Source organism: Lontra canadensis, unplaced genomic scaffold (assembly GCF_010015895.1).
Source record: "Lontra canadensis isolate GAN:19392208 unplaced genomic scaffold, GSC_riverotter_1.0 scaffold7, whole genome shotgun sequence".
Classification (NCBI taxonomy): domain Eukaryota; kingdom Metazoa; phylum Chordata; class Mammalia; order Carnivora; family Mustelidae; genus Lontra; species Lontra canadensis.
This window is the reverse complement of record NW_022631001.1, coordinates 26,067,376-26,082,276: the sequence shown is the minus strand read 5'-3', so window position 1 is coordinate 26,082,276 and position 14,901 is coordinate 26,067,376. Positions and strand designations below refer to the sequence as shown.

The window sequence follows — 14,901 nt, the reverse complement described above, 5'->3', positions numbered from 1 at the left end:
GTGCTTTCTAGTGACAAAGACAGACAGAGAACAGGTAATACAAGGGGGCTGAATTTTGCCCAGTATGTTATGGAGGCTAAAGCTAGGGGCCAACATCACTTAGGAGGTGAAGTTGAGAATCTGTAGAAGTGATACTTAAGTTCCTCAAAATCTGAGGGTTTTCCCTATCTCCTACTCTCCTCTCTGGAAGGTGGCCATTGGGTTTTCTAATACAAAAGTTATCTGGTCTTGAGTTATATGCCAGGTGCTCCTAGCCACAGCTGACTGAACAAAAGACTGACAACCAGGCATAAGAACTTTATCTAATAGGAATGTTCCATATATGATGGTCACTGACTGATTGCATTAGAACCTTTAAGGAAAATCTGAACACCAAACAGAGTGAAAGGAGAAGAAAAGGAGATGGCAGCAGAAGAGAAAAAGAACATTGAGGTATAACAACAGCAGTCACAAATCCTATGGTATTGGATTGGAACTGTAGGTATTAGTGCGAACTCATGATTTTTAATAACATACATACAGCTACAACAATTAATTCAGATGCGTGTGTTAACACGAATACACCTATTTCCTAGCTCTGTATGCCGAAAGGGCCTAGAAGTAATGACACTCCAGTAGTAATGAATACACCTAGTGTCTGTTCTTGAGTGCAAGGAACACAGGAGCTATCTGGGAAAACAGCCGATGCAGGGCTGGAACAGGAAAAATAGGAGTGAGCTTGGAACATCTTGTGGTGCTAGAGAGAAAGAAGGGCTAAAAAATGATGGGGGCAATGCCAAAACAATACAGAAGCCAACCTGAAAGAATTCTCAATGGCTAAAACTGGGCCAGTATGAGCAACAAATAAACTACTGAAGTACGAGATTATAACCCACAGAATAAGACAAATATCCATTAGTTTATACTGATATAAATAAATTGTTGAAATAAATATATGGGAGAAAAGAGGGAGCTCTTGCCTATAGCAGAATACCAATTAATAAGTACAGATGGAATAAGTAAACAGAAAGTCATCATTAGGCCAACACAACATTAATTCTTGTAAGCAAAAACCACTGATGGATGCTAAAATTAGCAGGCAAAAGTTTAAGGATAAGTAAGGTATTTACACAGCTTCAAAGTATCTCCTCACAAGATTCTTATTAATTTCAAAGGGAGAATTAGGTATTTTACAGTAGAGAAACCTGACCCACACCACCAGTCACGTGATCCAAGTTAATATCACCCCCTGCTAGAAGGCACTAGAAGGGCACATCATCACTTCTGGGGTAGCTCTGCTAAAACTGCAGACCCTCAATCTAATCATGTGAAAACAGAGGACAAACCCAAATTGAGGAACATCCTACAAAATAACTGGTCTGGATATTTCAGAAGTGTCAAGGTCATGAAAGGCAAAGAAAGATGGAGGAACTACCATGGGCTGAAGGAGACAAAGGAAACATGACAACAAAATATAACACGGGATCCTGGACTGGACCCTGGACCAGATAAAGGACAGCAGTGGGAAAAATGGCAAAATCTGAATGTCTACCGATTAGTTAGTACAGTGTCAATGTTAATTTCCTGCTTTTAATAATTATACTATAGTTTTGTAAGATGTTAGTATTGGGAGAAATGAGGTGAAGGATATATGAAAACGACTATTTTTGCAACTTTTCCTAAGTCTAAAATGATTTCAAAACAAGTAGGAGTGGTGGTAGTAGTAGTAGTAGTAAAAAGAACAGCAGTCACTGAGGTAAGGAGCAGCAGACAGCTCCTTGACATACTGGACGGTGATTGCTGGAGCATCTGCTGGAGCCCATGTCTTGACTTCTGACTGCCTCGTACCCACCACGTGGTCATGGCATTCTTCCATCACCGAAGAGACTTTAATTCCTGTCTCTATTTTCTGCTTCCTGAAAGAGAGTAGCTAACACCAAAGGAGGGATCCAAAACGGTCCTGCAGGTGATGGGGTGGTCATCAATGATGGCTAGTATCGATGGTGCCCAAAGATGCACCAGGCCTCGCTGTGTCCTAAGCCAGGGTTGACACGTGCCTGGTTTATGGTATGCCCTTGGGGGATGGTGGGTGTGCAGACCCTCTGCTTAGTGACTAACATGCAGACTGCACGGGGGAGTGGTTTATTCCAGGCTAACTCAGCTGGGACAGCAGTATAGACAGAGCTAATGCAGATTCCTTGACCACCTAGGCACAGCCTGATTTCATTATCACTCTTCCTACAGTTCCCCAATGTCTGTGTTGGTCTCCTAAAGGAGGCCCCATAGAGCTGAGCTTGCCTGGTCATTTGGTACTGTTGTCCAGTCCCAGAGCAGAGCAGGGTAGTGACCCACTCAGCCTTCCTCCTAGAGGTGCCTTACACTGGCTTGGTTCCAAAGCTGGAGAAAGATGGTCTGGCCTGACACCAGAATGTGCAATGAGTGGGAACAGCTACCATAAGGCAGTGGAGCGGGGAAGAGTTCTATGGGTCCCTTCTCCTTGGAATTCTAGGGTATGGGAAAGAGGTAGCTACAGTCTACACTGCACAATCTCTGCCTGGGCCTCTGCACTCTTTTTCCACAATCTGTGCAGACATTCTGGGCACTCAGTTGCATGAAGGCCAGCAGAGGGTGGCAGGTCACAGCCTGGTAACCGTCTTTTCCCAGGCAGATCTGTTCTTAGCTGCCAAACTTCTGAGCTTTCTGTGACCATGATAAAGTTCCAGAGACTATAGGCCATGGGGATCATGCTAAAGGATAAAGATAAGGGGCCTCCTCCTCCTCCCTGCCTTGAAGGGGGTGGGGAAGCAGCTCCTCTCTTGGAGACCTGTTAGCAAGTTTTTGGGCCCATAACAAAGGGTCCAAGGGAGGGCAAAATCCTTATCTTTGACTTTGAGGTTGAGGAGGAGTCTACTGGGGGTAAACAGGCATCAGGCTGGGTGGAGAGGAGGGGAAGATAGGTCAGTTGTCATGCCACAGCCGAGGGGCCTTTATTGGATGTTGAGGGCACGTAAAGGCAGGTAGGTAGAAGCTAGAGGTTGTGGCACACCTTCTCAGGATGTAGTGGTGCCCGAATGTCCAGTTTGCGGGTCTTGCTGTCCTTGTCAATGATCTCTAGCCGTAGCTTGGGTGGGCGCTTCTCAGCCTGGGGGGAGGGCAGCTCGGGGCTCTTGAGCAGCTGTTTGTCTGAGTCCTCCACAGTGATGCGCAGAGTGCAGCCCCCTGGCAGCAGGTCCTGCTCATAAGCAGCTGCCAGCTGGTTCACCACACGGCGCTCGACCTGTAGGTGATGGGCAAAGGGGTCAGCACTGCTAATGCCCGTGGCCTATAGCCCAGGGCAAGTCAGAAACCTGAGCTTCAGCATCCCCCTCTAAAAAGTGGGTCTAACAACACACAGCTTGTAGGACTAGACTAAGAACTCAACAACGCCAGTTTCTGAAGTTCCCAACTTGTTCCTCATTCCTGGCTTATCCTCCAGGACTGTGGTTTTACTTGATCATCTTCCGGTTTGGGTTCTGAAGGGGCATCTGCTCTGGGTACGGGGCTATTCCAGGCTGGGAGCCCAGGGTGGGGCGGAGGCACCGGGGAGGGAGGTATGGAGGTGCCTTACTTCTCTCAGGCTCCTGTGCTTACCTCATGCTTGATGGAGCGGGCACCATAGTGCACATTGTAGCCATCAACCAACACATCTGCCACCTCGCGGTCCCAGAGCAGCGTGATGTTGTGCCTTTGCTTGGCCTGAGATAGGTCAGATAAGAGCATGCCTGCATGTGGCCCAGTGCTTTCCATCTCTCACCACTCTGGCCTGAGGCCTGGGACTGTGAGTGACTGTATCCCCCAGGGCCACTGGCCCACACCAATGTGCTCCATGCCTCTAGGGGGGTCGCTTCCAACCCAGTGTTCCCTGATTTCCAATGGGCAGATGACCCAACCCCACCCATGGGCAGTTCCTGCTCTTACTCTCTTGGCCCAGAAGTTCAGTTCCTTGTTGACAAGTTGGATGAGCTCCGAGTGGCAGAAGGGGAGGAAGTAGACAATCTCGTTGATTCTTCCCAGAAACTCATCCCTCCGGAAGTGAGCCTGCAGGGCCAGGTTAGGGGTAGGTGAGCTCTGTGACCCAGAAGGGGTAAAGGGAATTACTGGACCCTGGTGGGGAAGACTAAGGATGGCTAAGGGGATCTTCCCACTGGAGACTCTAGTAGGAAGGACAAAGACCTCTTACTTTCAGGATAGGGCGTATCACATTCTCCTTGAAGTTCTTTGAGATGGTTATCTTGTCATTAATCTGGACATCCCCTGTGGAAAAAGAATCATAAACTGCCTACTCCCCAGATTTAGGGAGCTCTTGCTCCCATTCACAAAAAGAGCTCTGGTCCTGCCCCTGATGGTCTGTGTGATCCTGGTCAGGGTCTCAGGTTCTTTAGGCCTCAGCCTGGTCTCCACTTGAAAGAGAGGATTGGACTGGGCACTTCCTGAGCCCCTCCAGTTCTATGTGCTACAAATATAAAGCATGGGGTTCCTTAGTGTAGGAGTTGTGTGAGGGAGGGAAGGAGGGGGACAAGAGTCAGGACCAAGACTTGAGTTCTGACTTGGAAGAAGGGTTGGAAGGTTCATTTGCAAATAGAAAGGTGACAGATGTGGCCTCCTGGCTGATCTCATCCTTGCCCCTAGGAGATGTGCTGGTGGTCTGGGCACTTGCCCACCTGCCCAGATGGCTCAGGCTGTGTGCCATACCAAGGTTTTCTGCAATACGGTTACGGCTCATCTCCAAAGCTTCCTGTCTCAGCTGCAGTGCATGCTGTGCAATCTCGTCACTGGCCACATTGGAGGTCATGATGAAGATGGCGTCCTTGCAGTCGATGGTCTTCCCTTTTCCATCTGTCAGCCGGCCCTGGGAAAGAACAGTGACTGCACAGTCAGGAAGTGCTAAGCTTGGGCACCTCTTCCGGGAGGTCTCTCCAGAACCCCCAGCTACTCACTCCTGCTGGTTCTCACTGACCTGGGCTGCAACCATTCCACCTGCTGATAGTGTCTCCAATCAAGACTGAAGCTCTCTTTGTCATCCATCAGGGACCTGATTCATCTTTGGCACCCCAAAAGTTAGCTCGATTAAACATGCATCCATGCAATACACTTTTTTAGAGGCCCAAGGTGGGCCAGGCTCTATGTTGGGCACTGGGGCCTCACTGAACCTTTGACATGCTTCTTGTTAAAAAAAAAAAATAGAAAAAGAAAAAAGACACTCAAGAAACCAGCAATGACAATTCATTATTATATTCAGTATTATAAGGGGTCACTGTAGGAGCTCAGAGGAGGGTATTTTATGTGGCCATTGTGAAGACTAATATGGTCATGTTGCTGAAAAATCCTTGGTTAGCCAAGCTGTGCAAATATTCTGAACTGTTATTAGACAGCAGACATGTAATATACTACCTATTTGTTGTATCAAAATGAACGAGACGAATGAAACAGGTATAATCTCTGCAACTTAAAGCCATCCTTTGGCTTGGCAGAGAGGGACAGAAAATAAGGCTCCTCCTTTAACCAATGTGGGAAGAGGCCTTGGAATCTTTAGCTCTTTCTAGAAAGAACACAGAGGAAAGAAACCATCTGGACTGGAGACAGATGCACTGAGGAAAGAGAAGAGAGAGAATGACAGAAGTATAGCTATCTGGGGCCATAGAGTTCAAGGGCAAGAAGCTCCCACCGACTCAGCAAACAATGCTGTATCACTGTACCACAGTACTTTACAGTTATTTATGACGCAAGCAGCGGTCAGGGCCTTGGTGAGTGGAACCTCTAGGGGAGTAACAGTGGACACTGGTGGGGCACTTCTTGCACCACAGGTGCTGTGCTTTGTGTTCTCTGTGCCCCACTGCACTCTCCCACCAAGCACAGGACCTGACAGGCCAGAGAACATGGCCCTGGGGACACGTCACTGACCCCAACCTGTCGGCTCCTGCCTGCCCCGGCCTCAGGTGGTAGCTAGTCCTCCAAGCATTTCCCTTTCCCTGGTGGTATGGACCTCACTCAGGCTCAGTCCTTACTTCTAAAGCCAAAGCAATGGCAGACCAGCCCTGGCCCTCAGAAGCAAAGAAGGAAGGATGTGCATTAACTCAGTACCTACTCCACGCTGGGCATGGTACCTGCTTTTTAGCCTTGCTTTATACTGGCCCTTGGCATAGGCTTCTTAGATTTATTTGTTCAATTTGAGAGAGTGCAAGTGGATGTTCTTGAGCTTTTGCCACTGGCTTCCCTGATCATGAGTAACAGAGCAACAGAATCCACCAAGGGCAATTCTAGTTCTAGGAACCCGGTTGCGGTATGTGTATGTGCGTGTGTGTTTGTGTGTCTGTGTGATGTGTCCAAATGTATGCATAGGGCACTTGGCAGAGCTCATCCCCGAGGACGGAGTACACACACTGCTATACTGGCCAGAACAGTAACCAGTGGCAATTTCATCCCAGGATCAAAGTCCTGTTTTTTTTTAAACTGGGATGGGGATGGGTCTCAGGTGGGTGAGGGTAGCAGACATGGTGTATGATGACCCAAAGCATGACTTTCACAGTGCTCGTGTCTCCTCCTCCTCCTCAGAGACCTTGGCAATAAGGACTGCCAAAGAGTCCTCTCCAAAAAGGGAGCTGTCACTGTCCCATCCCAGCAATGACTGGGTGTGAATGCTACCCCAGGGTTATAGGGGCTGTTTTCCCACTGCTTTTGTCCTTGAGGGAGGAGCAGAAGCAGGCTTTGCAGGGGCAGTGTCCTCCTGAGACTTCTGCCCTGCATGGCAGGCTCTGGGGTCATTAGTTCCACTTGGTGTTTTGCCCAGAGCATCAGGGCTCCTGACAAGACTTGGGAGAACTGAGCTGGGTGGGAATGGGGGGCTTCCTTCACACCCCCAGACTAGAGCAGGAGCCCTTACAACTCCCAGCACTTGCCACTCATCCTAGTACAGCACGTATGAAGGTGGGGTGAAGTGCTTTTTGCTGTTAGTCTTTCCAACTCTTTCATGAACACTGAGGCAGAGATTGTGTATTGTGTGTCCCGTCCACCCCACACTGAACCACATTCCCTCTTTGACTTTCCTGATAGGTCACAAGACTCTGTTATTAGCCCTCCCTTCTTCTCTGCATACCATATACCCCCTAGCTGAGAGAGCTCATCCTTTCCTAGGGCTTCTCTTACTCTACCTGTGCTGACATTCCTCAATCTCTGATTCCAGTCCAGATCTGTTCTATGCTCTAGACTTCTCCAACTGATGACCGGCCTCTTGGACACCTCCACTTGGTCGTCCCTCAGGTATCTCATTTTTAGCGATTTCAAACCTCAACTCCTCATCTTCCTCGCCGATCTGCTGCTTGTCCTCATGGGTTCCCTGCCTCAGCTGAAGGCAGCAGCAGCTGTCCAGCCACCCAGGCCAGAGTCCTGTAGTTGACCACCCCTGGCTCCTCTGTCTCCCCTCACATTCAATCCCTGAGTCCTGCACAGTCAGCCTTCTGGGAGTTCTGGCCAGCCCACTGCCCTGCTTCAGAGAAGGCATCCCCACATCTAGCCTGGATGCTTCACCAGCCTCCTCGCTGCTCCCCCTCTTCTACAGTCCATTCTATCATGGTTGCCAACAGGATCTTTATAAAGTGAGAATGTGGCCATGTTTCGTTCTTACTTAAAGCTTTTAAAGGCTCCTTTCAATCTAAAACCCACATTCCTTCGCCTGGGACCATAATTGGCCCCTGCCAATTATGCCCCTTACCCACTCACCTCTACTGTCCTGCTCTCACTTTCATTTTGCGGTCTAGTGGTGCTGAGCAGCTAGAGTTCCCTGGACAGGCCAGGATGCCTTGTGCCCCTGTGCTTCTGCATAATAGGTGTCCACTGTCAGCCCTTCTCCACTGTTCACCTAGAACCTCCTTAGTTATCCTGGAAGGTATGCTGAATTACTGTTGAATTAAGTTAAATTAAATTAAGCAGAGCATTTACCTTGACTCTGTGGGCTCTGGGAGTGGCTGGAGTGAGTAAGACAAGATCCCTGTCCACAAGAAGCCTATAAGCATAAATCTAAGTAATCTTGAATGGCAGCTTTGGTCAATGGAACCAAGGGCATAAACTTCAGAGATGGTAGTAGGCTGCCAGAGGCCGCAAAAAGGAATTATTATCAACTCCCAGAAAGTAGTCAGTGGAGTGACAGCAGGGGAGGGTTACAGGGCTTACATATGGAGGTGGTAACAACTTGGAGGTAGCACTTGTTGTATCTCAGTCAGTAGCTGCCTCTCCTCTTCTGGGCCAAGAAGGCCATCAGAGGTAACTCTACAGAGATGTCAGAAGCTGCAGTGCCCATGCCCTCTGAGCTGGGCCCTCCCTTCCCATGAAGGCTTCCCTGCAGATCTACCTCTCTCTTCTGGCCCTGGCTGCATGGTAGTTATTACTGAAGCTGCAGGCTCTGAACTAGACTACCTGGGCTCCCATCCTGGACTCCCTCTTCCCAGCTGCATGCCCATAGGCCAATCACTTCTCTTACTTTACTTCAGTAATTACAGAGGCAGGAATAATAACCACCTTCATAGGGATGGTGGGAGGACTCGATGAATTGATATAAGTAAATGTTTTAGAACAGTGCTTGGCACATAAAGTAAAAAATATCTACTATTATTATGTCTCCTTTCCAACCATCTACTATGCAGGGAGCTCTCAGAGACCAGGACTGGGCCTGGTCCATAGCTGTGTACTTGAATCCCATCAAGAGAATGGAACGAGGTGGGAGGTCTCAGAGCACAGGTATGAGTAACTGAATATGTAACCTTGGAAGGACTGGCCTTCATTCCTCAGAGGCTGGTCTGGGGACAGGGTAGACTTGGGGAGCTAGGAAGATAGCAGTAAAACTGGGGCAGGGACAAGGATGCTGGGCCAGGTGGGGAAGGTGATGGGCAGCTGTGAGTATATCTGGATCTGGGTCTTCCTGGCTTGGCACCTGGTATGCTATTTGGTCCAGAAATCTCTTCCTGCTCTTTGAGTACACTTGCAACATGGGAAGCAAAACACCTTCCTGCTGTCCCCGGGCTGTAGGGGCCTAAGTGGAAAGGCAGGCTGGACTCCCTCTGGACACGTGTTGGCTAATATAGAAGAGAAGCCTCATTCCCAGTTCCACAGGGCCCCTAAAGGAGGTCAACCCTGCCTATGTTCTTAAGTCTCTCTTCTCTGCTTGAGGTAAGGAGTGGTACAGAGAGGGAGAACTGGGACTCCAGAATCAAACGTATCTGTGGCCCAAACATGGTTCCTCTGCACAGTAGCTCCATGCCATAGGCAAGACATTTATAACCTCTCTGAACCTCAGTTTCTTCTGTAAAAAGAGTTTCTACTCTGCCTGCTGTTATGATGGTCAGCAATAACATCTTTAGCCTAGTACACAGAATGCACTGAAAGAGAAGAGAGTTTTTCTCATTTAGGGCTCACCCCACCAGGAGGAGGCTGTCTAGTTTGTGACAAGCCTGAAAAGGGCCTGTGGCAAGAAAAGGGCTCCATGAGCCAGAAAGTTCTTGGAGATTATCTTGGATTCAGCCTGTTTGTCATATGAGGCCCCTGATGCTTAGAGATGGAGTAGAGTTGAAACTAAAAATTCAGGTCTGTCCTGGCACCTCCGCTCTGTGTCTCTCTAGAAGGCAGCCTGGGTAGCCACAGAATTTCAATTCTTGGGTAGTGCTGGTTTGTCCTAAAGTGCCCAGCATGGGCCCTGATCCAGAAAGGGGGCAAAGCCACATCTGCTAGGTGACTGAATGTACACATGTGGAAGCAGCAAGTGAAGGAAGGGTCAGACAGGCCTCTGGGTCCTTGATTCTTATTGTTCATAGGTCCCCATGCCCCAAGATGTCCCCTACTCCATCCCAGCCCAAAGTGACTTTCACCTCATCAAATAGCTGCAGCATGATGGTAAGCACGTCTGGATGGGCCTTGTCCACCTCGTCGAAGAGCACCACAGCATTGGGACACTGCTTCAGCTTCTTGGTCAGCTGGCCGCCCTCCTCATGGCCAATGTAGCCTGGCGGGGACCCAATAAACTTGGCCACCTGGAGGAAGGAAGGAAACATACTGGAAAGGTCTTTCTATACCTTTAGTTTCTGATATGGGCATGCACAGGAAAATGGCTTCATTCATTTTTAACACTGCCTATCTCAACAAGGACAGTTGGATTTTCTTCTGGGGTGGTAGGAATCCTGCCACAATGGAAGAGTCTACAGATCTTCTCTAGGTTTCTTTTTCAGAGCAAGTCCTATGCAAAACAGATCGGTGACCCTCTTGCACATGTATGCCCCCAAAGGATGAATCCCAAGGCTGCTGGAGTTATCTCAGGTCCAAATGACAAGTCCCAACAAAATACCCACGCAGAGTGATGTTGACTCACAGGCCCTCCATACCATACTTCAGTGAGGACTCTCACTTACCTCATGCCGCTCTTGGAACTCAGACATGTCCAGCCTGATGAAGCCCTGTGTGGAAACAAGCAGGAGTCCATTTGGAGGCAGGAAGGTAGAGGAAGAGGGTTAAGGAGGAGAACATCTCAACTATCCCCTAGGCTTTCAGACCACACTAATGCAAGATCTTCTATCCTATTCTATTTTTTTGGCTCCTTGCCTCCTTTTCTGTCCACTCCTCTCCCACATGATTCCCTCATTCCCTACCTTAACAAACCCAAGTCATGTCCCGGCTTTTCTAAATCTGGCTCAGAATGTCTCTTTTTAGGCTTCTACTGGTCTGATTACCACATCAGCCACCCCATATTTCCCGAGGGCATCCTGTGTGTGCTGAAGCTACAGCAGCGAACAAGTCTTGGTCTACGTCCTTGAGAAGAAGCCGTCAAGTGGGGCAGGTAGACATGGGTAGAGTCAGCTTCAGTCTGTGTGGGCCATGCGGAGAAGGAAGGGTGCAGCAAGCACCCAGCCAGCTCCATGGTGCCCTCAACTTTGCAGCTTTTGTGGGCACATGCCTCTTTGTTTTATATTACTTCTCTTTTGTGCTAAGAAATCTTTTAATTTATCTACATTTCTTCATTTCACTGAAAAACTATACATAAGGCAGCTTGTAAGCCCATCCCTCTCCACCACTGGGCCTAGGAGTGAGCTGCTGGGAACTGGCCCTCTGGGGTGAGGTTCAACCACAATTAGACCCAGGGAAAGGGTATGTGTGTGTGTATGTGGTGGGAAGTTTGCGAGTTAACGCAGGCAGAGTGTTCACTCTTTTTCATGACGAATTTAGGGACTTATAGTTACATGTGCCCTGTCCCTCCACCCAAACCAGGGTTCCCCAGGCTCCTCTCCCACTGGCACACGTTTCCACCTCAGAAAGTGCACTCACTGAATATGCTTCGTCCCACAGCTGGGGATGACAGGGCACCAAGACCCTAGAGGGAGGTAGCTATCTATGTCTGAAATCTAGGCCACATTCTAGCATGCCGCTGGTCAGAACTGTAGTTTTTCTCACATCCTGTCACTCTGTACCCGCAGTACAGGGCAGCAGAAGTGCTCTGGCAGGGACATGGCTTCCAGTCCTAGGTTGGCCACTGTCTTTGTGGCGCTGGGCATGCTGCCTCTTCTTTTGGAGCTGCAGTTCCTTTCTGTGGAACACAGGCTCTTGTTTCCTCTCCCTGATTTGCTGAGTAACTGATTTGCTGAGTAACTCTGAACAAGTTTCCGGGCTTGATTTGCTTGCCTGGAATATTTCTGGTTTCACATGATCTTAGCTTAGGGTTATCTAGAAGTGAAGCAACAATTATGATAGTAATATCCAATATGTACCGATCGCTTACTATGTGCTAACGGTGTTTAGCTGTTTACATGGTCTCATTTAACATTCATAATAATCCAGTGAGATAGGTGCCATAATTGAACCCCTTTTACAGATGAGAAAACAGATGGGAACACAGATCCCAGCCAACTCCGGAACAGTTGAGAGTTGGTATTTGAAGCCAGGCAGAGGACTCAGACCCTTGTCACAGTGCCATGCTAACTGCCATCTTCCAGGCACTACTATCCTACCTCAGGAGAAGACCACAGATCCCCTAAGCACTAAGGTGCTTTTGCAAGGATTATTAACCCTAATAACGGAAGCTAACAAAATTGCTCAAATTTGGGACAAAGAGCAGAGGCTAATGAGTGAGAAAAAATAAGCCAAAGATCTGAAAAAGGAATTATACAAATGTCCAAACAAGACCTTGTGAGGCAGCCAGTTCTAGAGGCATTCGTGACTTTTTACAAATGAGGCCACTAAGGATCAGGAAGCCAGAACTTAAAACCAAGCTGAGTCCCCAGCTAGTGTACATGTCACTGAGCTGGCCCTACTGCCCAGGTCCTCTCCAGCTCCTGTGACATGGCCCTTCCTGTATATCTTTCCTTGGGTCCTGCTGGCATCAGGTACAGTCCAGGACTCTCAGGTTTTGAAGGCAGGTTTCATGCCTGCCTGTTATATGGCCAGAAAATGCCTGTGCTAAACACAGACTCTGAATGGAGTTGGTACAAGAGGAGTTTTATAGAGGCACCACCTAGGATTTAAATATTAAATACACAGACGGTTGTACCGGGTTTCTCATGCCTCACATCTCCCTATTTGACACGGGAACAGACTGACAAGTTTACAATCTAGCTGCCTACTACAGCTAGGAACAATGGCACTGAAAGGAGAGTTGAGAGACTTGGATTCTGATTTTATCTCTTCCCCTTTCAACTGACCCTGGATGGGCCCCTACATGCTATAGGGTCTGGGTCTTCCCATCTGAAAAGTGGCTCTAATTCAGCATCTATGTTATCTTCCTCATGGGGTTGAACAAGAGGTCGATGGGGTGGTACCGTGGAAAATATGAGGTGATGAATAAACATGAGATCAGGGCTCAGGCACTGATTAGTGTGCTAAGAGCCTGAGGTCACTGTGACTCAGTATCTCGCTGTGGGGAGGTGTCAAGCAACCTGCCTAAGGCTAGTAGAAAGAAGAACTGGAGCCTGTGCTGAGGCATGGGCAGCTCCAGGGCCTTGAGTGCCCAGCCCACTGCCTCTGAGGGGTGATGGTATACTGTAGGACACCATCCCCTTGCTTTCAGGAGCCCCTGCCCTGGTGTCAGTCAGCCCCTCGTTCAGATGCGCCGACTGAACACGACCTGCATCACCAGTCTCTTAGCACGCCCATCTCCTTTCTACACCAGCAAGTCAGCCGATGCTTCCCTTCTTCTTCCACTGTGTATGAAGACATATTAAGACAGCTTGGATAAGGAGATTATAATTTGTAATTAAATATTAACCTTTCTGACAGTATTAAAATTAAACCACTCAGAATTCCTCATCCCTAATCAGGTGGTTCCTGCCCGTAACTGTATCTTCCCTAATAGTCCTGCTAGTTTATGGCTCTTTCCAGAGTGCTAATTGTTTCAATCGCTGCCAACCTGATGAATTGTCTTAAAAATGCTATTTCAGTTGCAGCATGCTAATATGCTGTCCTTGCTTACTGCCTGTCAGGAAGGTCTGCTCTGGGGTTGGTTGAGGCAGAGCACAGCTACGGGCAGAGCCAGGGAGGCCTCGGAGCCTTTAGCCAGTTATTAGGCAGAAGGGGGCTGGGGATGTTGCCATGGCTGCCAGGCCCTCAGGGAGGAGGCAAAGGGGCAGTGAGGCCGGAAGCAGGACGGAAGGTGGCTAGGACTCTGCTGTTAGTGCAATTTTGGCTGACAGCAGCCTGAGTAATTTCTCAGTGCCTCAGCTGGGGAGGCCTTCCACAGAAATTAGGCAAGGGCATCTGGGGTCACGGGCAACCTCAGGTGGTAAGCAGGGGTACCTTAGCCTCCACAGCGGAAGGCTGGTGGAAGAATGTCTGGCTTTAGTTGAAATGTTTCTGCAATCTCCAAGGATGGCTCTGACATCTCTCTCTGCAGGAAAACGTTTCCATTCAGCCTAGAAAGTCAAACTAAGAAGGCCTTGAGGGCCCAAGTCTGAATAAATATAGGGATAGTCTTCTCTTTCGGCGAGGTCCAAAGGCTCTGAAGTCATGGGGAAAAGGGTCTATGACCACCCCACAGCTTAGGGCCAAAGAAATGTTTAAAAGCTCATATACAATGGAGAGAAGCAATATGGTTATCTTCTCATTCCAACTTTTCTTCTATAGGCCCCAAGACTCACTCTAGCATGGCCTTGATGTACTAGATAGTAATAATATCTTTCTAAACCTGTTTCCCTCTCTAGCCCAAGTTCCTCAGGGCAAGGAGTATGTCCTAAATGCTGAGTTATCAGGATCTATACAATACCTGGTCAGAGCAGATGCCTGAAAATGCATGGATGAATCTCATTGAGTTCTCCTAAATGCCCTAGCAGTCAGGCAGGGCAAGGATTATTTTTACTGTTTCACAGATGAATCAACTGAGATACAAGGAGGTTGGATAACTTGCCCAAATTCCTGGAACAACCGGTGGCCAAGTTGGGGTCAGACTGAGGCCTGCTTTCTGGGCCAGGGTCCATCTTTTTGATTCACATTGCCAGATTCAGGGAGCCTAGAATTTTGGGGGCTAGCAGTAGTGGTGAGGTCTCCATGGCCTGCACATCAGACCGACATCCCAGCCCTTACCTTTTTGGCATCTTTGTGCATGTATTTGGCTGTCTGCTTGGCCAGCTCTGTCTTTCCTAATAAGAAGGAAGGGAGAGGTGCTGGGTTAGGACTAAATGACTTATCTTCTGGAATGAAAGAATATTAGAAATGGATGGACACTGGAAATAATGTTTTACGGATGGGCTCATGGAGGGTCGGTGACTCTCCCAGTCACTGGAGGGAGAATTAAAGGTGGAGCTGGAATCAGAATCAAAGTATACACTGCATCTTGATTCTTCTGTGGATAGAGATTGAGACTATTTTTCTACAGCAGCTTCCTAAGAATGGAAGGTGGACTTTTATAATCTAGAGCCAATT

The 14,901-nt window shown here is 48.4% G+C and overlaps 1 protein-coding gene across 3 annotated transcripts in view; it reads right to left on the bottom strand.

Annotated features, from left to right (window-relative positions):
- Positions 1 to 484: 484 nt before the first annotated feature.
- Positions 485 to 14,901, bottom strand: part of CLPB (caseinolytic mitochondrial matrix peptidase chaperone subunit B) — a 138,226-nt gene continuing 123,809 nt past the window's right edge. For 2 of the 3 annotated variants that reach the window (XM_032853185.1, XM_032853186.1), the window contains exons 9-16: positions 14,563 to 14,618; positions 10,410 to 10,454; positions 9,873 to 10,034; positions 4,711 to 4,867; positions 4,199 to 4,272; positions 3,937 to 4,056; positions 3,610 to 3,714; positions 3,008 to 3,256 (exon numbers count right to left, since the gene is read on the bottom strand). In XM_032853185.1, the coding sequence (XP_032709076.1) occupies positions 3,008 to 3,256; positions 3,610 to 3,714; positions 3,937 to 4,056; positions 4,199 to 4,272; positions 4,711 to 4,867; positions 9,873 to 10,034; positions 10,410 to 10,454; positions 14,563 to 14,618 (968 nt within the window). Of the gene's footprint in view, positions 3,257 to 3,609; positions 3,715 to 3,936; positions 4,057 to 4,198; positions 4,273 to 4,710; positions 4,868 to 9,872; positions 10,035 to 10,409; positions 10,455 to 14,562; positions 14,619 to 14,901 lie in introns of all 3 variants that reach the window. The other variant, XM_032853184.1, reaches the window with a different exon arrangement.